The following is a 20,039-nucleotide window of genomic DNA, read 5'->3' as shown; positions in this document are numbered from 1 at the left end:
GGACTCCCGGGCCTGGCGCTCCAGTCCGTTTTTTCCTGCGGATCCCGGGAAGGGGGGCCGGCTCGGGGGTGGGACTGCAAAGGGGGGGGATTCCCTCCCTCGTGCGAGCGGAGGGCTGGCCCCTCTCCCGGCTGGGAGCTGCGGCCGAGCGGAGGCGCGACGGAGAGCACGGGCTCGGCGCGGGGAGCCGGCGCGGACCGCCGAGCGGGCACCGGGAGAGCGCGGGCCGGACCCAGCCGCCCCCGAGGACCGGTGCGCCGGGGGGGGGGCGCTGGCCCCGGAGGGCGTGAGCCGCGCGCGGATTGAGCAACTAGGGACCCAGCGGGCGGAGCGCGGGGGAGCCCGGTGCCCAGGACAGTCCCGCCGCGGGCGGGTGCACGGGCCGCGCCCTCGCTGCCCCCGGGTCTGCCGCCGCCGCGGCCGGCTGCGCGGAGGTGAGTGCCCCCTGAACTGCCCTGTCCTCCTCCCGGGCGCCCCCGTCCCGGGGACTTGGGGGGCCGCGGGCCCTCCCTTCGGGGCTTGCCCGAGCCGAGTTCAGGGCGCAGACGGCGAGGGTAAGAGGACTTCTGGCTGCTCCCCGGTCAGCGAGGGCGGGAGAGGGCACGACTTGGAGCCCCTCCTGCAAGTCCTGCTGCCCCTGGCGGTGTCATCCCCCTCGAGCCTGTGGGCAGCCCTGTCCCGGTTGCTGCCTCGGGCTCCCCTCAACCCCGCAGCCCCAAAGATCGTCTCCGCTCCTAGTTCTGACCGCCCCAGGTCTGCCCGCCCTGCTCACCCTCTCCCCGCGCAGAGGCTTTGATTCCCGGTCTCGTCACCTCGGGTTCCCCGAGTCCCACGGCCCTTGCCCCCCCCCCCCCCAGCCCCGCAGCTCGGGCCCGGGTCTGGTCCGACGTGGCAGGCGGCGTGCGTGGCGGCCCCCGGCCCTGAGGGGCGCGTGTCCCCCCGAGGCCGCGGGTGGAGCGCGGAGGGTCGGACGGCGCTGCTCGGCGGGGCGGCGGGGGCTGTGCGCGCCCCGGGCTCCCGGGAGGGCCGGGGAGGGCTCGGGGTGCGCGCGCTGGGGCACAGTTCTCTTAGAAGCTGGCCTCTCGGACTTGGAGAGTACGCTTGGATTTTGGGGGGGTGGTCAAGGGGACTTCAGGTCGACCTCCCCCCCTGCACCTGTCGGTCTTATCCGGGATGGTGGGGGAGAGTTTACACGCCTGGAGCGGTGACGAGGGACGCAGAGCAGCCTTCCCCGCTGCCCTCCGTTTTGGGGGGCGAGCGGGGTGAAAGCCCCTAATTTTTCTCTGGCTGACACTCTGATCCCGACAGGTCCGACGGGCACGCCCCTGGTTCCTCCCCCTGCCCAGCAATTCTTCTGCCCCTACCCGCCGGCCCACTCTGCGGCCAAAAATCTCCGCCCTTAGCGGGTCTCGGGGAGGGCTCATGAGAAATGATGCGGATGGTTTACATTTTTGGGTCTGTGTCCGGCCCCCGACGGAATACCAATTTATCCTGAGAGCGTTGCAGGCTAGAAGGTGAAAGGTATTCCAGCCCTCTGCGGGGGAGGGGGACTGAGTCCCGGCCTCAGCGCCACCCCCAGCTATGGCCCTCCCCAGCGTGTGCTCCCCTTCCCCTGACCTCCGAGCACTTGCGTCTCTCTCCTCCCCCCACCCAGGTCTGCCTCCGCCTCCAGCCCCTTCCCCACCTCCTTGGGTGGCGTCCCCAAGCTGGGTCATACCCCCCCCCCAGTTCCCTGCCCCTCGCCCCGCCCTCCCGATCCCCAATCCCGAGCAGCAACCTGGCTGGTCCCTGAGCGGGTGATCCTCGACTTCTCAGTGCCCGTAAAATGGGAAGAATTTTACTGTCCTCTCTGAGGAGCGAATGACGGCCTAGCCCATGGCAGGTGGTGCAGGTTCATGATGAATGTGAGCCCCTCACTCCCACCCTGGCAGAGACAAAAGTGCCCTTCCTCGCCCCCATGGATGCCTGAGAGCTTGATCACTGCCAGCAGTTCCCACTGCTGGCTCTGCCTGTGCAGAGTAATGGGCCTCAAAAAAGGAACTGCTTGTGCCATATAGCCCAAGGGGCAAGGGAAATCAGGCAGAGGAACTAACAGAAATGAAGTGGGCTACTTAAAAGAAAGTCGTCAGCTCCTATCTCCTCTCTCAGCCCCAGCCCCTGTGGTTGTGTGTGTGTTGGGGGGGGGGGGGGGGGCTGGTGTTGCAGGGTTTCTCCCCAGCTATTAAAATCAGATTTCACATAAAATTCTGAAGTTTCAACTTTGAAAAAATCGAAGATCAGGCAAATTGAGCCGTTATAACAATCAACTGGAGCTGAACAGCATATGCTCCCTTTAGATGGGGCATTTGCCCTTCACGCCCCCTCCCCCATACACATACATGCACACATGAATTCGGTTTCCTTTCTATCTGTTGCTTGTGCCCCTGGTATAATGAACTCTTAGGTCTTTTTCAGTGTTGATGATGTGTGTGTGTGTGTGTGTGTGTTTTAAGTGCTTGAAACTCTCCCCATCCAGTGATGGGTGACAGGGGCCAGTGTCATTTGCTCCAGTGAAACTCAGATCTGGGTCCTCCTTCCTATTTCCCAGCTGAGATCCTGGTTTGATGGTGACTCGGTGGGAATGGGCCATAAGATCTTCAGTCACCAGGACTGGGTGAGCATGGCTAGAGCTGGGCTGAAAACTAAGACCTGGGAGGATTGGGGGTGGGGTGGGGTTAGAGGAAAGTAAAGGGAGGGAGGGTAAGGGAGCTGACCTTTGCTGAGCACTAACCCCCGAAGTGCCAGGCTCTGTGCAAGGCAGACACAGGGAGTGCAGATATTCATAGGAGACCTTTTCTGCACCAAGGACCCCAGGAGTACTGATCCCACAGTGAGACCAAAGAAAGTCTCACAGAGCCAGGATTTAACACCAGGTGTGTCCGGTGCGGTCTTCTCCTCCAGGGCCTGTCCAGTGTATCTGCCTGGGGTCCTCAGACCTCAGTTTGAGAAACGCTGCAATTAAAGGTTAACCCTATCACTTTGAGTGATCACTTTGGGGCCGAGTTGATCAACTGAAGAGATAAATGCAAATATGGAAATTGCATAACAGCGCTCAGGGTTAAGATACATATCTAGAGGATACAAAAAGTGTTTATATTGCTTCTTAGATGACCATTGGAATGTAGACACAAAATGAAGTCTTGGTCATAGAAAACACAACAAATATGATTGAGTCCTCCCTCTCTATGTGCCAGGCACCATCCTAAGCACTTTTATGTATTAACTCATTTAAGCTATAAAAAAACAACCACCCTCTTGTAGATAAGGAAACTGAGGCTCAATTGACCAGCTAAGCAACTAGCCCGAGGTAACAGCTGATAAGTAGGTGAGCCAATGTGGGAAGCCAGGCAGCCTGACTCTGAAGTTTATGCCCCTGACATCATGCTCTATGGCCAACCTCTGAGACTAATATACTTGGGGCTGAACACCCCAGTTTGATAAACTGAAGGTGTTGGAAATGTGTAGTGGGGGCTGGGGAGGGTGGGAAGGCTTTGGCAGGTTGTGCAGGGAGTACTGGAGGGGCAGGTAGGGGCTGGCAGCTGACAGGGCATTGGGGGTGGCTGGTCCTAGCACCAGGTGGGATCCATCAGCCTTGTGTAAACACTTCTTACAGGCAGCTTAACCACTTGAGTGTGTCTGGCCTTCAAAGCTGGTGGGAGAGGCTAAGGAAGGAGGTGCTAAGCTCCCCTGTGGGATAATGATTTATCTCCCATGCAGGTGGGCTCTCCTGGGGCCTCCCTGAGAGGCGAAGGGGAAGAGGATTGGGACAAGGGACACCTCCATTCCAGCAAGTCAGATTTCTCATTTGTAAGCCAAGACTCAGCCAATTCTCAGGGCAAGCCTGTGAAGCAGGCATACCTATCCCCATTTTATAGATGAGGAGACTGAGGTTCAGAGAGGCGTAGTGACTTTCCAAAGGCCTCTAACCAGTGGATGGGAGGGTGACGCTTCCCTGGCATCTACAAAGCTTCCTGAAGGCTCGCGGTTCCCCCCCTGTCCCTGTGTGAGCGTGGGCGGGTGCCGGGCAGTGTGTGGGCCGGCCCCTGCGGTGTGCTGGGAGCGCGTGCGTGTTCCTGTGAGTGTGCAGCAGGGTTTCATCCTCTGACTCCCAGATAGGGCTCCAACTTCCCAGACACATTCTGTTGGGGAGGGACCAGCTCCCCCTGCCCCCATCACCAGGCCAGCGGCCCAGAGACCTGGCTCTCACTGGGCTGGGGGATTATCCCCATTCTCTGTGCCCCTGACGGGCGGGCAGAGCTGCCTCTTTCATCCTCTCACAAAGGCCAGGCCTGCTGGGCCTGCTGTGTCAGAGTTTCTGTGGCCCAGGGAAGCCTCACTTCCTTTCCTCCCGCCAAGTCCAGAGGGCTGTGCAGAGTCTGCCGGCTTGTCCGGGGCCACTGTTCTAGCTCCAGGACAGGTGAAAGGCACCGGGGTGACTCAGCACTGGGAAAAGAAAGCTGAGGGGTCACTCACAGAAGGACAGAGAGCTCCTCTTCAAGAGACACGATATTACTGCAGCATGAGGTCTGCAGGGTAGACCTGAAGACGGTCAGAGCTGGTCAGAGCTGGCGGGCATTGGGAGGGGTGGGGGCCGCTGGTTCCTGGTGACCCACAGCTTGGCTTGAAGGTCCAACGCCTTCCAGCTGCCTGGGTGACCAGCCCTCGTCCCAGGGAATTCTGCACGATAGGAAAAGGCGCAGATTTCTTCTCTGGGGTGCCAGGTGGGCAACTTGTAATGTCCACAACATTTTGAGTTCTCAGTCCCCTGGATAAGAGACACGTGGGAATGTAGGAGGCATAGGTTGGGGAGATACCCTGGTACCTCAGAAATAATCCTTCTCTCTCCTCTCCCAACAGGTTGGGTTTTGGAGGTGTCCCTGCTGAAGTGACAAGTTTTCCCATGTGACACTCTAGCTGCCTTTGAGAAACGCTCTCTGGACTGCCTTATGGGCTTTCCACACCCTTTCTGAGATTATGGTGGATTTGGGACATGGCCCAGTTCTGGGCCTCCTGCTGCTGACCCAGCCCCGGAGGCGTTAGCGACAGCCCTGGGCCATCCATCACCCCAGAGACCACCCCTCCTACCAGGGGCCTGGAGCTGGCGAGTGACTATGCGGCTTGGGCTGTGTGTGGTGGCCCTGGTTCTGAGCTGGATGCATCTCACTGCTGGCAGCCGGGGGATCAAGGGGAAGAGACAGAGGCGGAGTGAGTAATGAGTGGGGCTGTCGGCGTGGTAGGGGGGCCACCTGGGGGACTCGGGGACCTTCCGTGGCTTCATTCTGTGATGACCATTGCCGATTTCTTCTTGTGTAGATTACTCAATAGGTTATCCTCTTTGTGGATTATCCAGTTTGTGGATTAATTTGTTGAGACTGAGCACTCTGTAGATTATTCACTTTGTCTAGTTTCCCCTTTGTAGGCTCTGCTTTCTAGATTAACCCCTCTCTTGTGAGGATCCAGTGTGTGGATTATGCCCTTTGACATAACACCAGCTTTGTGTGGTAACCATGGAGATGATCCAGGTTCCCCTGCCCCAGGATGCTTGGTTCCCTCCTCACCAACAGTTTAGGGCTCTTTCTGTCAGTGGTGGCTGAAGTGCAGCTCTCAACCCCTTTGGGCCAGGAGCTCTGCCAGCCTGGTGTTAGGCAACAGCCCTCCCTGCCCAGATCATGGGGCAGCACGGTGGAGCTGGAAGATCGTGAGACTGTCCACTCTTATGGTGTTTAACCCCGTCCAGCGGGAATCAAGGAGTTGCATTGAGGGAGCGAGGGGAGGCAAGTGGGCAGGAGTCAGACCCAACCCCCTTCCAACCAGAGCAGCTTTGCTCTTCCCTACTTTCTGTAAGATTCCACATAAGATATCATTGGAAGACAGGGTTCTCACAGCTTAAAATAAAATAAATCCATCATTGTATAGATGGGGAAACTGAAGTTAGGAAAGGGGAAGAGATGACAGGCCTAAGGGGTCAGTACTGGAACCCAGGTCTCCTAACTCCTGTGAGCCCAGTCTTCTTGACAACAGAGCTTGATAGAGTTCAGGTTGAACCTGTCCCCACTGGCCTTGCTGTCCCTTATAGAGTCCTGTTCTAGGCGCTCCCAAGAGCAGGTCCTCTAGTCTGTGCTTAATGTCTCCAGTGATGGGGGTTCCTACCTGCCCACTGTTGTGGGAGTGGCCACTGCATGTGAGAGACACATGTCAGGAGTGAGGTGGAGGCCTGTGTTACAGACCGAGGCTCGACCCCAGGGCCTGTCTTTCAACATCCTCCATCAGAGACATCACGCCCATGGTCAGGCAGCTCCTCCGAAGCCTGGCTCAGCCACTTCTTGCTTCCCGCTTGAGGCCTGCAGACTGAGGCTGCCAGAAAGGTTGAAAGGCAGTGGAGTCTGGTTGGGTCTCGATGTGAGCGGCCAAGGGCAAAACCCAGCCCAGGACAGAAGCTCAGAGAACTGGCGAAGCTGAAAATCCCTGGCTTAACAAACAATTAGAGACGGTTAGGTTTAATCAGCATTGAGGCCTTGGTTTTCCTCCCTTCTCGCCTGTCGCAGCCAGTATTTTGGACTGCACGGGCCAGATGCAGTTTAGTGGTTTATAATATCTCCTCTAATTCCAAGATGTGAGAAGGAGTTGAGTGGAGCCACTCACGCTTGTGTGACCTGTACTAGTAATCACGCTGTCCCTCACATGTGCAGAGCCACACGCCCACCTAAACCAGGGGTCAGAAGACCTGTTGTTCCAAACTTTGTACTAAAAAAAAAAAAAAAAAGTACTGGCCTGGCTATCAGAAAAGGCCCGGCCCCAACCATGGCCAATCAAATACAGCAGTTATGACACTTTTGATGTAGCCGCATCCCACAGCCTCAGCAGCAGTAACCCAGCTTTTACTACCAAGTGGTGTGAGTGACAGGCATCCTTGATGGTGAGATACGTGGATGGGGTGAGGTGAGGGGAAAGACTTGGGGTGCAGTGAGGGTCCAAGAGGAACATGTGCTCAGAGAGATGAGAGTGGATGCTGTAGGCAGTATTGCTTAAGAATCAAGTGTCATTGTACAGGAATAGTGAGGCTTGCATGAGATGACGCAGACATGTAATGAAGCCTTTGTGAAATATCCAGCTCCCTGTTGACTTCAGGAGGCGCGTCACTGTTATATAAACGATGTGTGGACCATTTTGCCCTGGGGTGCCCAGGGAAGTGGGGAGAAAAGGGAGAAGAGCCAGATACCCGTGTGTGGCTGCTCTGGCCTCCTGACCACATGGAAGGGCACTGGGCAGCCTGGGGGGCAGAGACAGGCTTGATATATAGATGAGCCTCAGATCTGTCAACTCTGTCCAATATCCCATGACTGCGTGTCGATAGGGCCACCAGAGGCCACCAATATAACTCTGATCCGGAGCCACACACCAGCTTTGAGTGCAGAAATGGTTGATTTCGGGTACGAGTGATGGCCTCCCAGCATGGAGGGGCAGAAGTTGAGCGAAGAATTCTTTAGCTATGAGTTACAAACCCTGGTAGGGTGCCCCCTCCTCTCCCACGCACTGAGGACGCAGCCCCATGCCCATCCTTCTGTTCACTCACCCTCACAGGCCCTCAGCCTCTCCTGACCGCCTTCCCACCTGGATTTCCTGCTCCCCCACAGTGGAGCCCTCATTCCCTCACCATCCCTCACATTGAGTGCCCCTCCCCTTCCTGAGACCCTTCTCCTATCAGATTCCTGGGCCCCTTCCCTCAGTTCTGCCCCCAAGAAGCCCCCATTCCTTCTCTGACTCCTCCAGAAGCTGGCCCCCCCTTCTGCCCTTTTTCACTGCCCTTCGTCTTGAGCTTTTGTCCCCTCTTGCCCTGACCATCCTTGGGCCATTCCCCAAACACTCATTTGGAGCCTACAGAGCCTGGCCCCGGTCATAGAAGTGAATCTTGAGGAGTCCCTGGAGGAGGCAGGTGGGGGGGGGGACCGATTTCAATCTAGTGTCTCATTGCTACACCTGGATGAAAGTCAGGAGCTAGGAGGGTCCAGAGCAAGTTCCTCCGAGTTGTGTTTTTAGAGATCACATCTGATCTCTAGGCAGCGGGTGGAGAGTGGCTGAGGGTGCGGGCATTCCAGGCAGAGGGGCCAGCGTGTTCACAGATGCGGAGCTGGGAGGAGGTAGAGACTGTTTGCTCAGGTAATGGGGTGCAGCTAGGAGTTATAGATGGAGAAGTGGTTTCTAAGAGGAGTTCTGGGGAGTCCTAGGGTTTTAATTGGGGCAGCTGTGCTCATATCTATTTTATACGTGGAGGATCTTTTCTATTGAAAGGATTGTGCTGCTTATGATCAGCCCAGCGCCCCTCAGGACAGAGTAGGGACAGCTGCCTGGGGCCAAGGGAGCGTCCAGGGGGGATGCTGCTGCTGATGTGGGCAGAGGTCAGATGGCGGAACGTTGTGTTCTCGCCAGGCTGGGGAGTCTGCACTTGACCTGACTTGAGCTATGGGCAATGAGGAGGCTCTGAGAGGCCTTACTCAGGGGAGCAGCATGTCCAGCTGCTGGATAGGGTGGGGGGAGGTGGGAGGCAAACAGGACAGTTCAGAATCTATTTGGGCCCAGGTGAGAAACAGTAAAGGTCTAAACTAAGCTCCCAGTTGAGTTAAAGAATGCTGGATCTTCCCAGGGGTCATGTCCTGAGATGATTGGGCACCAGGAATAGACACATCTCCTGGGAGAGTGTGAGGCCTGAGAAGGGCCCTTGCCTATCCCTCACTCCACACCCCCACACCCCAATTAACTCAGGTCTCTTACTGAATCTAGTTCCTCCAAGGCCAGATTCCACCCCAATACCAAGGTCACCCCTCCCCTAGGTCATGGTGAGTTCCTCTCCACCCCTCCTTGACCTTCACCCACCCCACCCTGAGTCCCTACACTCTATCAAACTCTCAGCGAGCTCCATTCATATACCCACCTCCCTGAGCCTCTGTCTCACTCACCACACCCTTAACCTTATATTCTGGGGGGACCCTCATCTTTTCACTGGGCTCCCATTCAGAAATAAGACAGGCTCTGCCCTCCAAAGCTAGTGGGGGGAGAAAAAGACATTTTAGAAGATATTAACAGCACATGGTGATGTCTACCACAGTGGACTTAAGTACTGGGGCCGTGGGAACACAGAGAAATACTCCACCCAGACTCTGCAGGGAGACTAGATCAAGAGAGGCTGCCTGGGGGAGGTGACTTTAGTTCTGAGGCTTGAAGGAATTAATCAGGCTCAGGAGGAGCCACAGAGTGTCCCAGGCAGAAGGACCAACTGGCACAAAGGCAAGAGGTGTGAAGTAGTGTGACATGTCCAGAGAAACAAAAACAGTTTCATATTGCCTAGGGGGTAGTGTTGAGAGATGAGGCAGGTGGGATCAGCTCCTGGAAGCTTTTTAGGAGAGGTGGAGGAGCCGAGTCTTCCTTCTGCAGGCATAGGGAGCTACTGAGGGATTCTAGGCAGGGGTGTTTTAGAAAGGTGGGTAACTGGGAGAGGAGAAGCCCCCTGAGGAGGAAGGGCTGGGGCCAGCATCCATTCTTCCAGGAGGCAGGGGCGCTGAGCCACCCTGGGGCAAGGCCTGATTGTAGCGACATCAACCTGAAGGGCTTTAGGCAAGGATGGAGGTGGAGAAGCAGCAGAGAAATGGAGGCCGGCCCAGCCTTGCCTTCCTGGCTCAGTGAAAAGGGCTCCACTGAGAGGGCCCAGGAGCCCAGTGAGAAGGGGGGGTGGGGGGGGAGAGCAGGGCCGTGTAGGAGGGGCTGTGGGGAAGGTGGGAAGAAGGCGCCACCTCCTCCCTGAGCCGCTCCCTGCACTGAGCCGGCCCAGCCTCCTAGGCCAGGCTACAGCCCTGCAGGGCTGCTCCCCTGGGTGCCCACAGCCCCGGCCCCCATCATAGCCTCGGGAGCTGGAGGGAGCCTTTCAGACGGAGTCTGACCCTGCCCTTCCGTGGTCCCTTCCCTCGCCAATAGAATAAAGCCCTATTTTCAATTCCGTGAACATGTTCAGTGCCTCAGAGCCTTTGCACAGGCCGTTCCTCCTGCCTGGCACCCCCTCGTCACCCAGCCAGCTGGGTAAGGGAGAGCCCCTGTTCCCTCTCCTTCACGGCAGTGCGGGCGAGCCCTGTTTCCCGCAGTCCTGGCTGGGTTTTTGTTGCTACCCCTCCACATTCCCAGCTCCTAGCTGCTCCGGGCATGTGTTAGGTGTGCAATAAACGTCTAGGGATGAATGAGCTTTGGCTTTTCCCTTTGAACCATTACACAACACCCCCAACACCCACCATCTCCTTGGACACACACATAGAGCCCCCCATCCCCTGGCTCTACTCCCTCCCTGCCCATTCATTTGCCTTGCTAAGCTGAGAACACCCTTCGGCTCCTACCCCCTTGATGAGCACCCCTTTCATTGAGCTTACCCCTGCCCATCACTGAGCCCCTCTCCTCCTTGCTGAGCCCCAAAATCTCATGGAGCTCACCTCCCGAGTCCCTTGTCCCTGACCTTGGCCTTGAGCCTCGAGCCTCAAGGCCAGTCTTACCACCTGAGCTCTATATCTTGACCCTTCCGTATCCTTGAGCCTTTAACCTGCCTCTGAGTCTTGTGATCACAGTCTGGCTCCCAGCTGGGTCTCTCTCCTCTCTCTATGTTCTCTGACTCTCTCTGCCCCTCTCCTTGTTTCACCCCCACCTCTGTCCCTTCCCCTCACTCTTCAGCTCACTGTGGTTTGGCTGTCATCCCTACCACTCCACCAAAACTGCCCTTCTCAAGGTCACTCCTAATGCAAGGTCACCTCCTAATGCAAGGTCACCTCCTAATGCAAGCCTCCTTAGATTCGCCTGAGCTCACTGGCCATGGTCTCCTCCCAGCCCTGGTCTCTGTGATCTCTCCCTTTTCAACTTGGCTTCTAGCCCCACTCTCTCCTGGTCTCCTCCCACCTCTCCAATGATTCATACTCAGCTTTCTCTCTGCCCCTCTTCCTCTGCTTGTCTGCTGGACATGAGCGTTGCCCAGGCCTCAGCCTTTGGCCGCCTTTTCCAGCTGCGCAGCTTCTGCCCTGGGATGCCTTCCACTCCCATGCCCTTAATCCTAGTGACGGCTCCCAGGATGGATCCTGAGCTCTGTCCCCCCTCCACAGCCAAGTTCGTGAAATAAGATGACTCTCCTTCCTCACCTCCTTTTACTCAACCACTGCTCCTGCTCTCCACCCTAACCCGGGGCACCAACAGCCCGTTTGTTGCTGTTCTTGTTGGTACCTCAGCAGCATTTGGCGTGTGATGCCTCCCTCCTCTGTTGAGTGTACTTTTCTCTTGGCTTCTATGATGCAATATGCTTTTTTTATAAAAAAAAAAATATGTCTTTATCGATTTCAGAGAGAGGAAGGGAGAGGGAGAGAGAGAGATAGAAACATCAATGATGAGAGACAGTCATCGATTGGCTGCCTCCTCCACACTGGGGATCGAGCCTGCAACCCGGGCATGTGCCCTGACCAGGAACCGGACCACGTCTCCTGGATCCTAGGTTGATTGATGCTTAACCGCTGAGCCTGCTGCCAGGTGCAATATGCTTTTGAGTGTCCCCTACCTGTCTGGTTGCTCCTTCTGGGTCTCTAAGCTAGCCCTTATTTTTCTATCCTTCTCTTAAATGTCTAATTCCTCTTCTCTCTGTGCCCACTCTCCTTGCCATCTCATGCCTTTGATGACTGTTTACATGTGAGGGACTCCATGTCTCAATCTCTAGCCATAATGTTTCTCTTGAGTTCCAGACCCACAGGTTCAACTGCCTAATAGACACCTTCCTCTGGGTGTCTCACAAGAACCACAACCTCAACACATCTAAAATGCAACTGCTCATCATTTCCCCACCCAAACCTGCTCTTCCTCCTGTGGTCCCTCTCTCGGTAAAGGGCTGACTGCTACCCTGTCACCCAAGCTCAACACCACTAAGTCATCCTTGACTTGTGCTCTCCCCGACATCCCCTAGTCTTGTTGATTCTACCACCTGAATGTCTTACATGTGTCTGCTCCCTTCCATCCTCTGGTTCAGCTCCATGTCTTAGAACCTGGGAGTCCTCCTGCTTCCAATTTTGCCCTTCCTACGACCCATTCTCCAGACTACAGGGTGATCTTTCTAAAATGGAATCCAGACCATGTCTCCTATTTTAAAGCCAACATCAATGCCTCATTGCCTTTAGGATAATGCCCCAACTCCTCTATACACATTTAAGACCCTTCCTCATCTGACCCCTGCTTCCCTCTCCAGCCTCATGTCTAACTACTCACCCCAGGTTCCAGCCATGCTGAACTAATTTCAGATACCTGCATGTGCCACACTTTTTCTTGCCGTATCCTTGATAGATCTGAAGGGAAATGCACTCAGAGATTTGTTGTTGGTTGAATGGGAGGTAGGCAGCAGGATCCTGAGAAGGCCTTTTGCAAAACTGTCCCTAACAAAAGTGATCAGGAAGGAATAAATGAGAATGGGAACACAGCTGTGGAGGCTGCAAATGGGACACCTGCATGACTCCAGTTATTGAAACCCAGGCAAGAACCTAGAGGGAGCATTCATTTCAACAATGAATTAAGCAAAAACCTTGAGTAATAGAGGATTTAATATATTTGAAGTAGAGTAGTATGTAATATCTACAGTGATTGAATTCATTTGTAATATAGCTGAACAAAGGCCTAAAGTGGAAGGATAATTCCAAGGGCTCTCTCCTGAATCCAATACATTTGGAGTATTTTTGCTCTCATAATAACTAAATCAACAAGAACAATATTAATTTTGTAATTTATCGATTAATTAAATAACACTGACTTTATACAAATAAATTTGAAAATCAGCCTAGTTATACTTTCAGTTTCCACGTCCCCTTGTATTGTCGTTTCGCTGGCCTTCATGAGCTTTGCGCCCTCTTCCTGGAACACATTCTGGCTGTGAAGCCCTGTTCACGTAATTTAACTCCTCTCTTTTCTCATCTGCAAAAATGAGGATTACAGAGAAAGTAATAGGCCCTGGGTGGTGTTGCCAAGTGGTTAGAGCTTCAGCCTGGGCACTGAAGGCTCCCAGGTTTGATTCCCGATCAAGGGCATGTACCTGGGTTGCAGGTTCTAGCTCCATCCCAAATTGCATGTGAGAGGCAACCAATCAATGTGTCTCTCTCACACTGATGATTCTCTCTCTCTCCTCTCTCTCTCTCTCTCTCTCTCCTGCTGTGAAATCAGGGATCAGGAATGGGGCAGGTGCTCCTCCCAACAGCCCTCCTGAGTGGGCATCCGAGTCTCCCTTTTTCAGGGGTGGGAAGGGTGGCACACCAGATGCTGTGTTTCACCCGGGGCCACATGCTGGAGATTGGCTCCAAGTCCGGCCCACTCCGCAGCCTGAGTTCTGGGTCCTGCATGGTCTGCTGCCGTCTCTGTTCTGATTCCCCTGCTCTCTGTGTCCAGCCTGTATCTATAGCTCCTTCCTGCCTGGCTCCTCCTAAGTGACTCATAACTACTCTCCGTCCTTCTCAACTTGCTTCCTCTCCTATGGGCCTCTTTTAGTGACTGGCCCCACCATTCACCCCTACCCTAGGCCTCAATACTGGGTCTCATCCCAGACTCCCCCCCTCCTCCTGTTGGTCACTGGGGCCTGCTGATTGTATTCCCTAAGCGTCTCTGAACCAAATTTGGTTTAAGACTCTCTCATCTTTCTCACCTGGATGACCTGGTCAGCTTCCTTCCAACTGGTCCTTCAGTCTCTGGTCTCCACCCAGGCTGCCAAAGTAACCTTCCAACATGTCAATCAGAGCAGATCTTGCTCCTGCTTAAAACTTGCCAATGGCGCCCTAGCCAACAGTTTGGCTCAGTGGTTAGAGCGCTGGCCTGCAGACTGAAGGGTCCCGGTTTGATTCCAGCCAAGGGCACATACCTTGGTTAGAGGCTCGATCCCGGCCCTAGCCGGGGCTCGTGTGGAAGACAACCAGTCAGTGTGTCTCTCTCACATCAATGTTTCTCTCTCTCTCTCTCTCTCTCCCTTCCACTCTCTCTGAAAAGCAATGGAAAAAATATCCTCTGGTAAGGATTAAAAAATAAAACAAACAAAAACTTGCCAATGGCTCCCTGTTGTCTAATCATCTCTGAGAAAGGTCCCTATAGAAGCTCTGCAAAACAAAGGTTTTGTGGCTAAAATGTTTGGGAAATGCAGCTCTCTCTGTCCCCATCTTGGAGAAGCACTTGGGTCCGGAGCATCATAAAGGGAGCAAGAAGCCCTGCAGTAAAGAATCTTGTTTAGACATGTTGGACCCAGTGGTTCTCAGTCTTACCTGATGCAGTGGCCCCCTCTGAACATTTAGGGGAGTCACGTTTCAAGGAATACCCTGGGAAACGCTGCCTAGCAGGATCAAGTGCAAGCTCCTTGCTGTGATATAAAAGGCCCTTTAAGATAGGGCTCCTTGTCTTTCACCGCTCCCCTCCACACCTCTCCTGCTCCCCAAGTTATGTGCTGTTCCCCTTGGGTTGTTTATACCTCTGTGGTCCTGCTCCTAGAGGGCCCTTGTTTCTACTTTCTAATGGATAAATTCAGTCATTCTTCAAGCGTTGGCCCAAATGGTACCCCCTGGGTGACTCCTGCCCTCTCTTCTTTTTGGCTCCACTATTGCTCGGTCTCGTGGCTGTCAGTGTTTGCCCGCTTGCGGGTCCGTCTGTGGCCCTGAAAGGTCAGTGGGGAGTGCCTGGGCATCTTTGCCTCCACGTCCCCGGAGCTCACACTGCCCGCGGTACCTGCGAGGGGCTCTGAGTGTTGGTTGAACGTGTGCATGATGAAACAAGATCAGAGGTCTGCTGGGGCTGGAGATCTCACTGCCCCAAAGGATGGTTCTAGGCCAGGGTTGCTCAGCCTCAGCACCACTGACAGTGTGAACCAGGTAATTTGTTGTGAGGCTGCCCTGTGCACTGTAGGCTGTTGACTGGCATCCCTGGCCTCTCTCCCTTAGATGCCAGTGGCAACCCCCCTTTCCAGTGTAACAATAAAAATGCCTCTAGACATTGCCAAATGTCCCCTGGGGAGCAATATCGCCTCTGGGTGAAACCACTGTTCTAAATGTAGGTTATTCTAGTTGTCTTCTTATTTCTAGGCAGGTGATGTTTTTTTCGGGTAGTTTAACCCATTACCCTTCTTGTCCTGAAAACTTTCTCAAGGATAAAAAACCCTCCTTCCTCTGGAGAGGGTAGGGGTAGGTTCCAGGAAGGGTGCAGCTTCGGTCGCTTCGCAGGCGGGGGGTGAGCTTGTGTCATGCCTCGAGCTACGGAGGCGTTTAGAATGGATGGGAGCTCTTGCTCCAGGCGCCTGTGCTGGTTCCCTTGAGAGAGGATCCTGGGGAGGTTTATACAGCGGCCTTGCAGGGAGCTGCCCGCCTGGCCTGCGCTTGCTGAGACGCACATTCGTTCTGAGAAGCACATCTCAATTCCCATCCTGGTAGGAGCCTGGGAAAGACTGAGGTCTCTCCTATGGCCACCATCTCACCCTGTCCCACCCTTGCAGTCAGTGCCGAGGGGAGCCAGGCCTGCGCCAAAGGCTGTGAGCTCTGCTCTGAGGTCAACGGCTGCCTCAAGTGCTCGCCCAAGCTGTTCATCCTTCTGGAGAGGAGCGACATCCGCCAGGTGGGCGTCTGCTTGCCGTCCTGCCCGCCTGGATACTTCGATGCCCGCAACCCCGACATGAACAAGTGCATCAGTGAGTGTGGGCGGGGCTGGAGAAGCGCTAGAGGGTCGGGACCCTGGGGGAGGGTGCTCTGAACTGTTGGTGGCCAGCAAGAGGACTGGGGGGGACTCTGAGGAGGGGAGATGAGGCTTCTTATTCAAGTATCCGGTTGCTGGCCAGACATCTCCCCTCGATATCCCATCCACATTTCCAACTCAGTGTGTCTGTATCAGAACTGCATCTCCTCCCTCCAAACCTGCACCCACCTATATTCCCACAGGTCACTCCGTCCCAAGCCATCACCCAAGCCATAGACTTGAGAGCCAGCCTCTCATTTGTGCCATCCCCCATCCATCCAATAACCCAATCACGCCTGCTCCGTCTCCTTTCTCGCCTCACTGCCGTTGCCTTACCCAGGCCTCCGTCACCTCTCTCCTGGACTATTGCAATAGTCTGTTGATCTGTGCTCCAACCCTCATCAGGTTCCCTTCGGCCCGCCTCCTCACTGCGGCCAGAAAGATGCTTCTGAGACACTAACTATCCCATCACACTTCTGCTTCAACACCACCTCGGGCTCTACTGACTGCAGAGAAAGTCAAGCCCTGGTCAGCCTGCTCTTCCCTCCCCCCCCTTTTTTTTTTTTAAAATATGTTTTTATTGATTTTTAGAGAGAGAAGAAGGGAGAGGATAGAGAGATAGGAACATTGATCGGCTGCCTCCTGCATGCCCCCTACTGGGGATCGAGCCCGCAACTGGGCATGCGCCCTGAATGGGAATTGAACCAGTGACCTCTTGGTTCATGGGTCCATGCTCAACCACTGTGCCACACCAGTCTGGCTGCTCTTCCTCCCTTCCTCCCCCTGGTCTTCTCAGCTCCTTTCTCCCACACCAGCCACAGTTCCGAGTGCGTCAGGGCAGGTGCTATCACACCTCCCTCCCTTCTCAGCCTGACCTGCTGGGGGATATGCGGTGAACACACTCCAGTAAACAAAACCAGGGCTCCCTCCCACTTGTTCAGTGCCTTGGAGTTTAGAAGGTGTTTCCAGATCTCTTATCAGTTGAGCCCACAACACCCTCTGAAGGGAGACGGGATCTAAGTGATAGTACCTGTTTTATAGTTGATAACAGCGAGGCTGGAAAGGACGTGGCCTACCCCAGATCAGTCAACTGGGGTTGTCCTCTCAACTCTGCTATTTGTTTATTGTGTGACTTTGGGCATGTTGTAACCTCTCAAAATCTCATCTCTAAAATGGGAGTACTAGCTTTTACCCCTGGGGTTGTTGTGGGAGGCACATGTAAAGCCCTTTGTGTCTGGCACTCAATAATTCTTACTGTATTGCACCTGCAGTGAAACCCAGGAATCAGAGTGCGAGAGAAGGAGGGAGGGAGACCGAGCTGAGATAAAGCCACAGAGGCACAGAGCAGGGTGTGGTGGGCGTGGGGAGATTGCAAGGTTGGAGGTAGGACACCGGGGCTGCCCTCTTGGTCCTCAGGGTATTTGGGGTTAGGAGTTCCTGGCTGTGCAAGCTCCTGGGAAACTGGCAGCCCAGGCTCCAGGTGCCAGAGTCGGGGAGGAAGTTCGCCCTGCCCACGATCTGAGAAGGGAAGATTGTGAAAGACCCTGCCTGCTTCTTCAGTCCCGAATCCACCCTCCCCCCACTGCCCCCCCCCCAGGGGGGGCAGGTGGGGGAGCTGGCAGGAGGGGATGGGGAGGGACCCAGGAGTCCAACCAGGCGGTTCCTGGAACTCGCCTCCTTGCCCAGGGAGAGGAATTTGCCCTGGGATTGCTTCCCTCTCCTCCAAGCCCATTTTTTCTGCCCCAGGCAGGAGGAGATCCAGGGTTTGGGGTCTTGCGGACGCCCAGCAGTGGGGGAAGAGGAGACCACACAGCCACGGTCAGGGGTCACTGTGTCCCTCAGTTCAGCTCTGACAAGGTGGCCCTCTGGGGTGCCATGAGATGTTGGGACCCTCCTCTCTCACCCCCACTAATCCCAGGGCGTCCTGCCTTCCTCTGAAACTGGCTCTCCTGGGCCTCACCTCGGGCTGCAGGGCCTGGGATTGGTTTTGGGTTGCTGTTGGCTGACCCTGGTGAGTCCCAGCCAGCCCTGAAGAGTGGCCACCGTCTCGCTCTCCGTGTGGGTGGGCCTGGGTGGCGGCTGTTGGAATGGGGATGAGGGAGGCTGAAACAGAGGCCCCCACTCTGGTCCCCTCCTCAGAATGCAAGATTGAGCACTGCGAGGCCTGCTTCAGCCACAACTTCTGCACCAAGTGCAAGGAGAGCTGGTACCTGCACAAGGGCCGCTGCTACCCGGCCTGTCCTGAGGGCTCCACCGCTGCCAATGGCACCATGGAGTGCGGCAGTCCTGGTAGGCGTGTGGGCACTGCAGGCAGAGGGTCCGGGACCCCGGGCGGAGGGCGGGCCTGGGAGAGTGTGGCTGGGGCACTGTCCAGAGAGAGCTTACCCCACGACCACCCTCTGGGGTCTCTCTCAGGACTTTCCTGCCCTCTGGGCCTAAGCCCCAGGTGGAGAGCAGGTGGGAGCAGCTCCCCTGGGGACTTCTGGCCAGAGAAGGGGATGTGGCCACCCTCTTCTTTCTCTCTCTTCTCCCCCTTCCTGCCAGCGCAATGTGAAATGAGCGAGTGGTCCCCGTGGGGGCCGTGCTCCAAGAGGAAGAGGCTCTGTGGTTTCCGGAGGGGCTCTGAGGAGCGGACACGAAGGGTGCTCCACGCGCCTGGCGGGGACCACGCCGTCTGCTCGGACACCAGAGAGACCCGGAGGTGCACAGTGCGGAGGACGCCCTGTCCCGACGGTGAGCTGCAGCTCCGGCTCCGGGAGCGGGGGTCAGGCCCAACCGCAGGCGACCAGACCCCCTCTGCTTCCTGCCTGATGCCCGGGAGATTCTCAGGCCAGGGCCAAATGGGGCATCCCCAACTCAACACCCCATGCTGTGCAAACCAGCGCCAGGGCCCGGCAGAGACCCGGAACTCTGTGTTTTGGGGGCTGGGAATTTCTGTGTCCATATTCTTTCAGTTTCTCCATTTTTTCTGAGCCAGCAGATGTGGGCACTGGAAGGGTCCTGAGAGGTCAGATAGGGCCTGGAACGGGGTGTGATGATTTGACCAAGGTCAGTCAGCCTGCAGTTGGCAAGGATGTCGCAGCTGACCCCAGAAGGAGTGGGGCCATCCTGCCTGAACTAAGAACTGCACTGAGCTTCTTGGCCCATTGGGATCCCAGGTCTGAGGAAGATATGCGGGGGAGGAGCTGGAGTGGTTTATTCAGGGTGAGGGACCCCCTTTCAGCACCCACATTGCAGGGTCCTCTGAAGTAGCTTATGGTCAGAGGAGGCCTTCAGGGCACCCCACTGCCTAAGGGCAGCCATTCCAGCTCCTCCCTGCCTCCCCTTTCCCCCTTCCTCACCCCTCCCATCCTGGGGCCCATGGCCATGCCCGGGGCCTCCCTGCTTGTGGCATGATGTCCTGTCTTGAACCTTCCTGCTGTTGGATTGCAGGGCAGAGAAGGAGGAAGGGAGGCCAGGGCCGGCGGGAGAACGCCAACAAGAACCCCAGCAGGAAGGAGAGCAAGGAGGCGGGCGCCGGCTCCCGGAGACGCAAGAGTCAGCAGCAGCAGCAGCAAGGGACAGTGGGGCCACTCACATCTGCAGGGCCCACCTAGGGACACGCTTCAGCTTCCAGGCCCACGCAGAAAGAGCAATGGAAGTTTTATCAAACTGGAGCCCTGGGGGCAACATGTATACACATTTTGCACACACATGGACACACACACACAGATCCCATGTCCAAACATGCAGTCAACATACATGCAAACATGTGTATGTGCACACATGCACACACACACACACACACACACACACACACATACACTCAAGGCCACCAGAAGACACTTATATCCCTCAGACACCATGATGTGAACAGGGCAGGGAGGCAGGGGGTCATCTCTGCCTGGAAGAGGCCCCAGCAGCGCACACTCGGTTTGCGATGCTCCCAGTGGACACCGCAGAGACAACATTTCCCAGGAGCTAGGCCCAAATTCTGCTGAGCGGAGCCTTCTGAGGAGCCAGTGGGACCAGCCCTGCATGACAAACAGGAGCCAGAGCCCGAGGACTGCTCTGCATTTCCAGCTGCGGGACTTGATAGTTGTTACACATCCATGATCCACATCAGGGCTGCCCTGACTCTGAAAACTGCTTAAAGGTTTATTTCAAACTAAAAACAAAAACTAAATGACAACAGTGGCCCCAGGCACCACATTCTTTTTCAGGGTACAGGATTGGTGGGGTATGCGTGGGAGCAGGAGGGGACAGGGCTGAAT

At 55.7% G+C, this 20,039-nt stretch overlaps 1 protein-coding gene across 1 annotated transcript; it reads left to right on the top strand.

Annotated features, from left to right (window-relative positions):
* The first annotated feature begins 5,150 nt into the window (after nt 1-5,150).
* RSPO1 (R-spondin 1) lies at nt 5,151-19,382 on the top strand. The gene is made up of 5 exons (XM_016219971.2): nt 5,151-5,244; nt 15,551-15,742; nt 17,926-18,075; nt 18,331-18,519; nt 19,219-19,382. Exons 1-5 carry the CDS (start codon nt 5,151-5,153, stop codon nt 19,380-19,382), a joined length of 789 nt encoding a protein of 262 aa, XP_016075457.1.
* Nucleotides 19,383-20,039: the final 657 nt, after the last annotated feature.

This window comes from Miniopterus natalensis, chromosome 9, assembly GCF_054644295.1.
Source record: "Miniopterus natalensis isolate mMinNat1 chromosome 9, mMinNat1.hap1, whole genome shotgun sequence".
Lineage (NCBI taxonomy): Eukaryota > Metazoa > Chordata > Mammalia > Chiroptera > Miniopteridae > Miniopterus > Miniopterus natalensis.
Note: the sequence above shows the minus strand (reverse complement) of the source record. Positions and strands in the feature narration are given on the sequence as shown.

Excerpts from the sequence above, each read along its gene's own strand:
- RSPO1 (XM_016219971.2), top strand. The coding sequence starts at position 5,151 with ATGCGGCTTGGGCTGTGTGTGGTGGCCCTGGTTCTGAGCTGGATGCAT. Across the intron at positions 5,245-15,550 it reads GGGGAAGAGACAGAGGCGGA|TCAGTGCCGAGGGGAGCCAG; the intron begins GTGAGTAATGAG and ends CCACCCTTGCAG. Across the intron at positions 18,520-19,218 it reads GAGGACGCCCTGTCCCGACG|GGCAGAGAAGGAGGAAGGGA; the intron begins GTGAGCTGCAGC and ends GTTGGATTGCAG.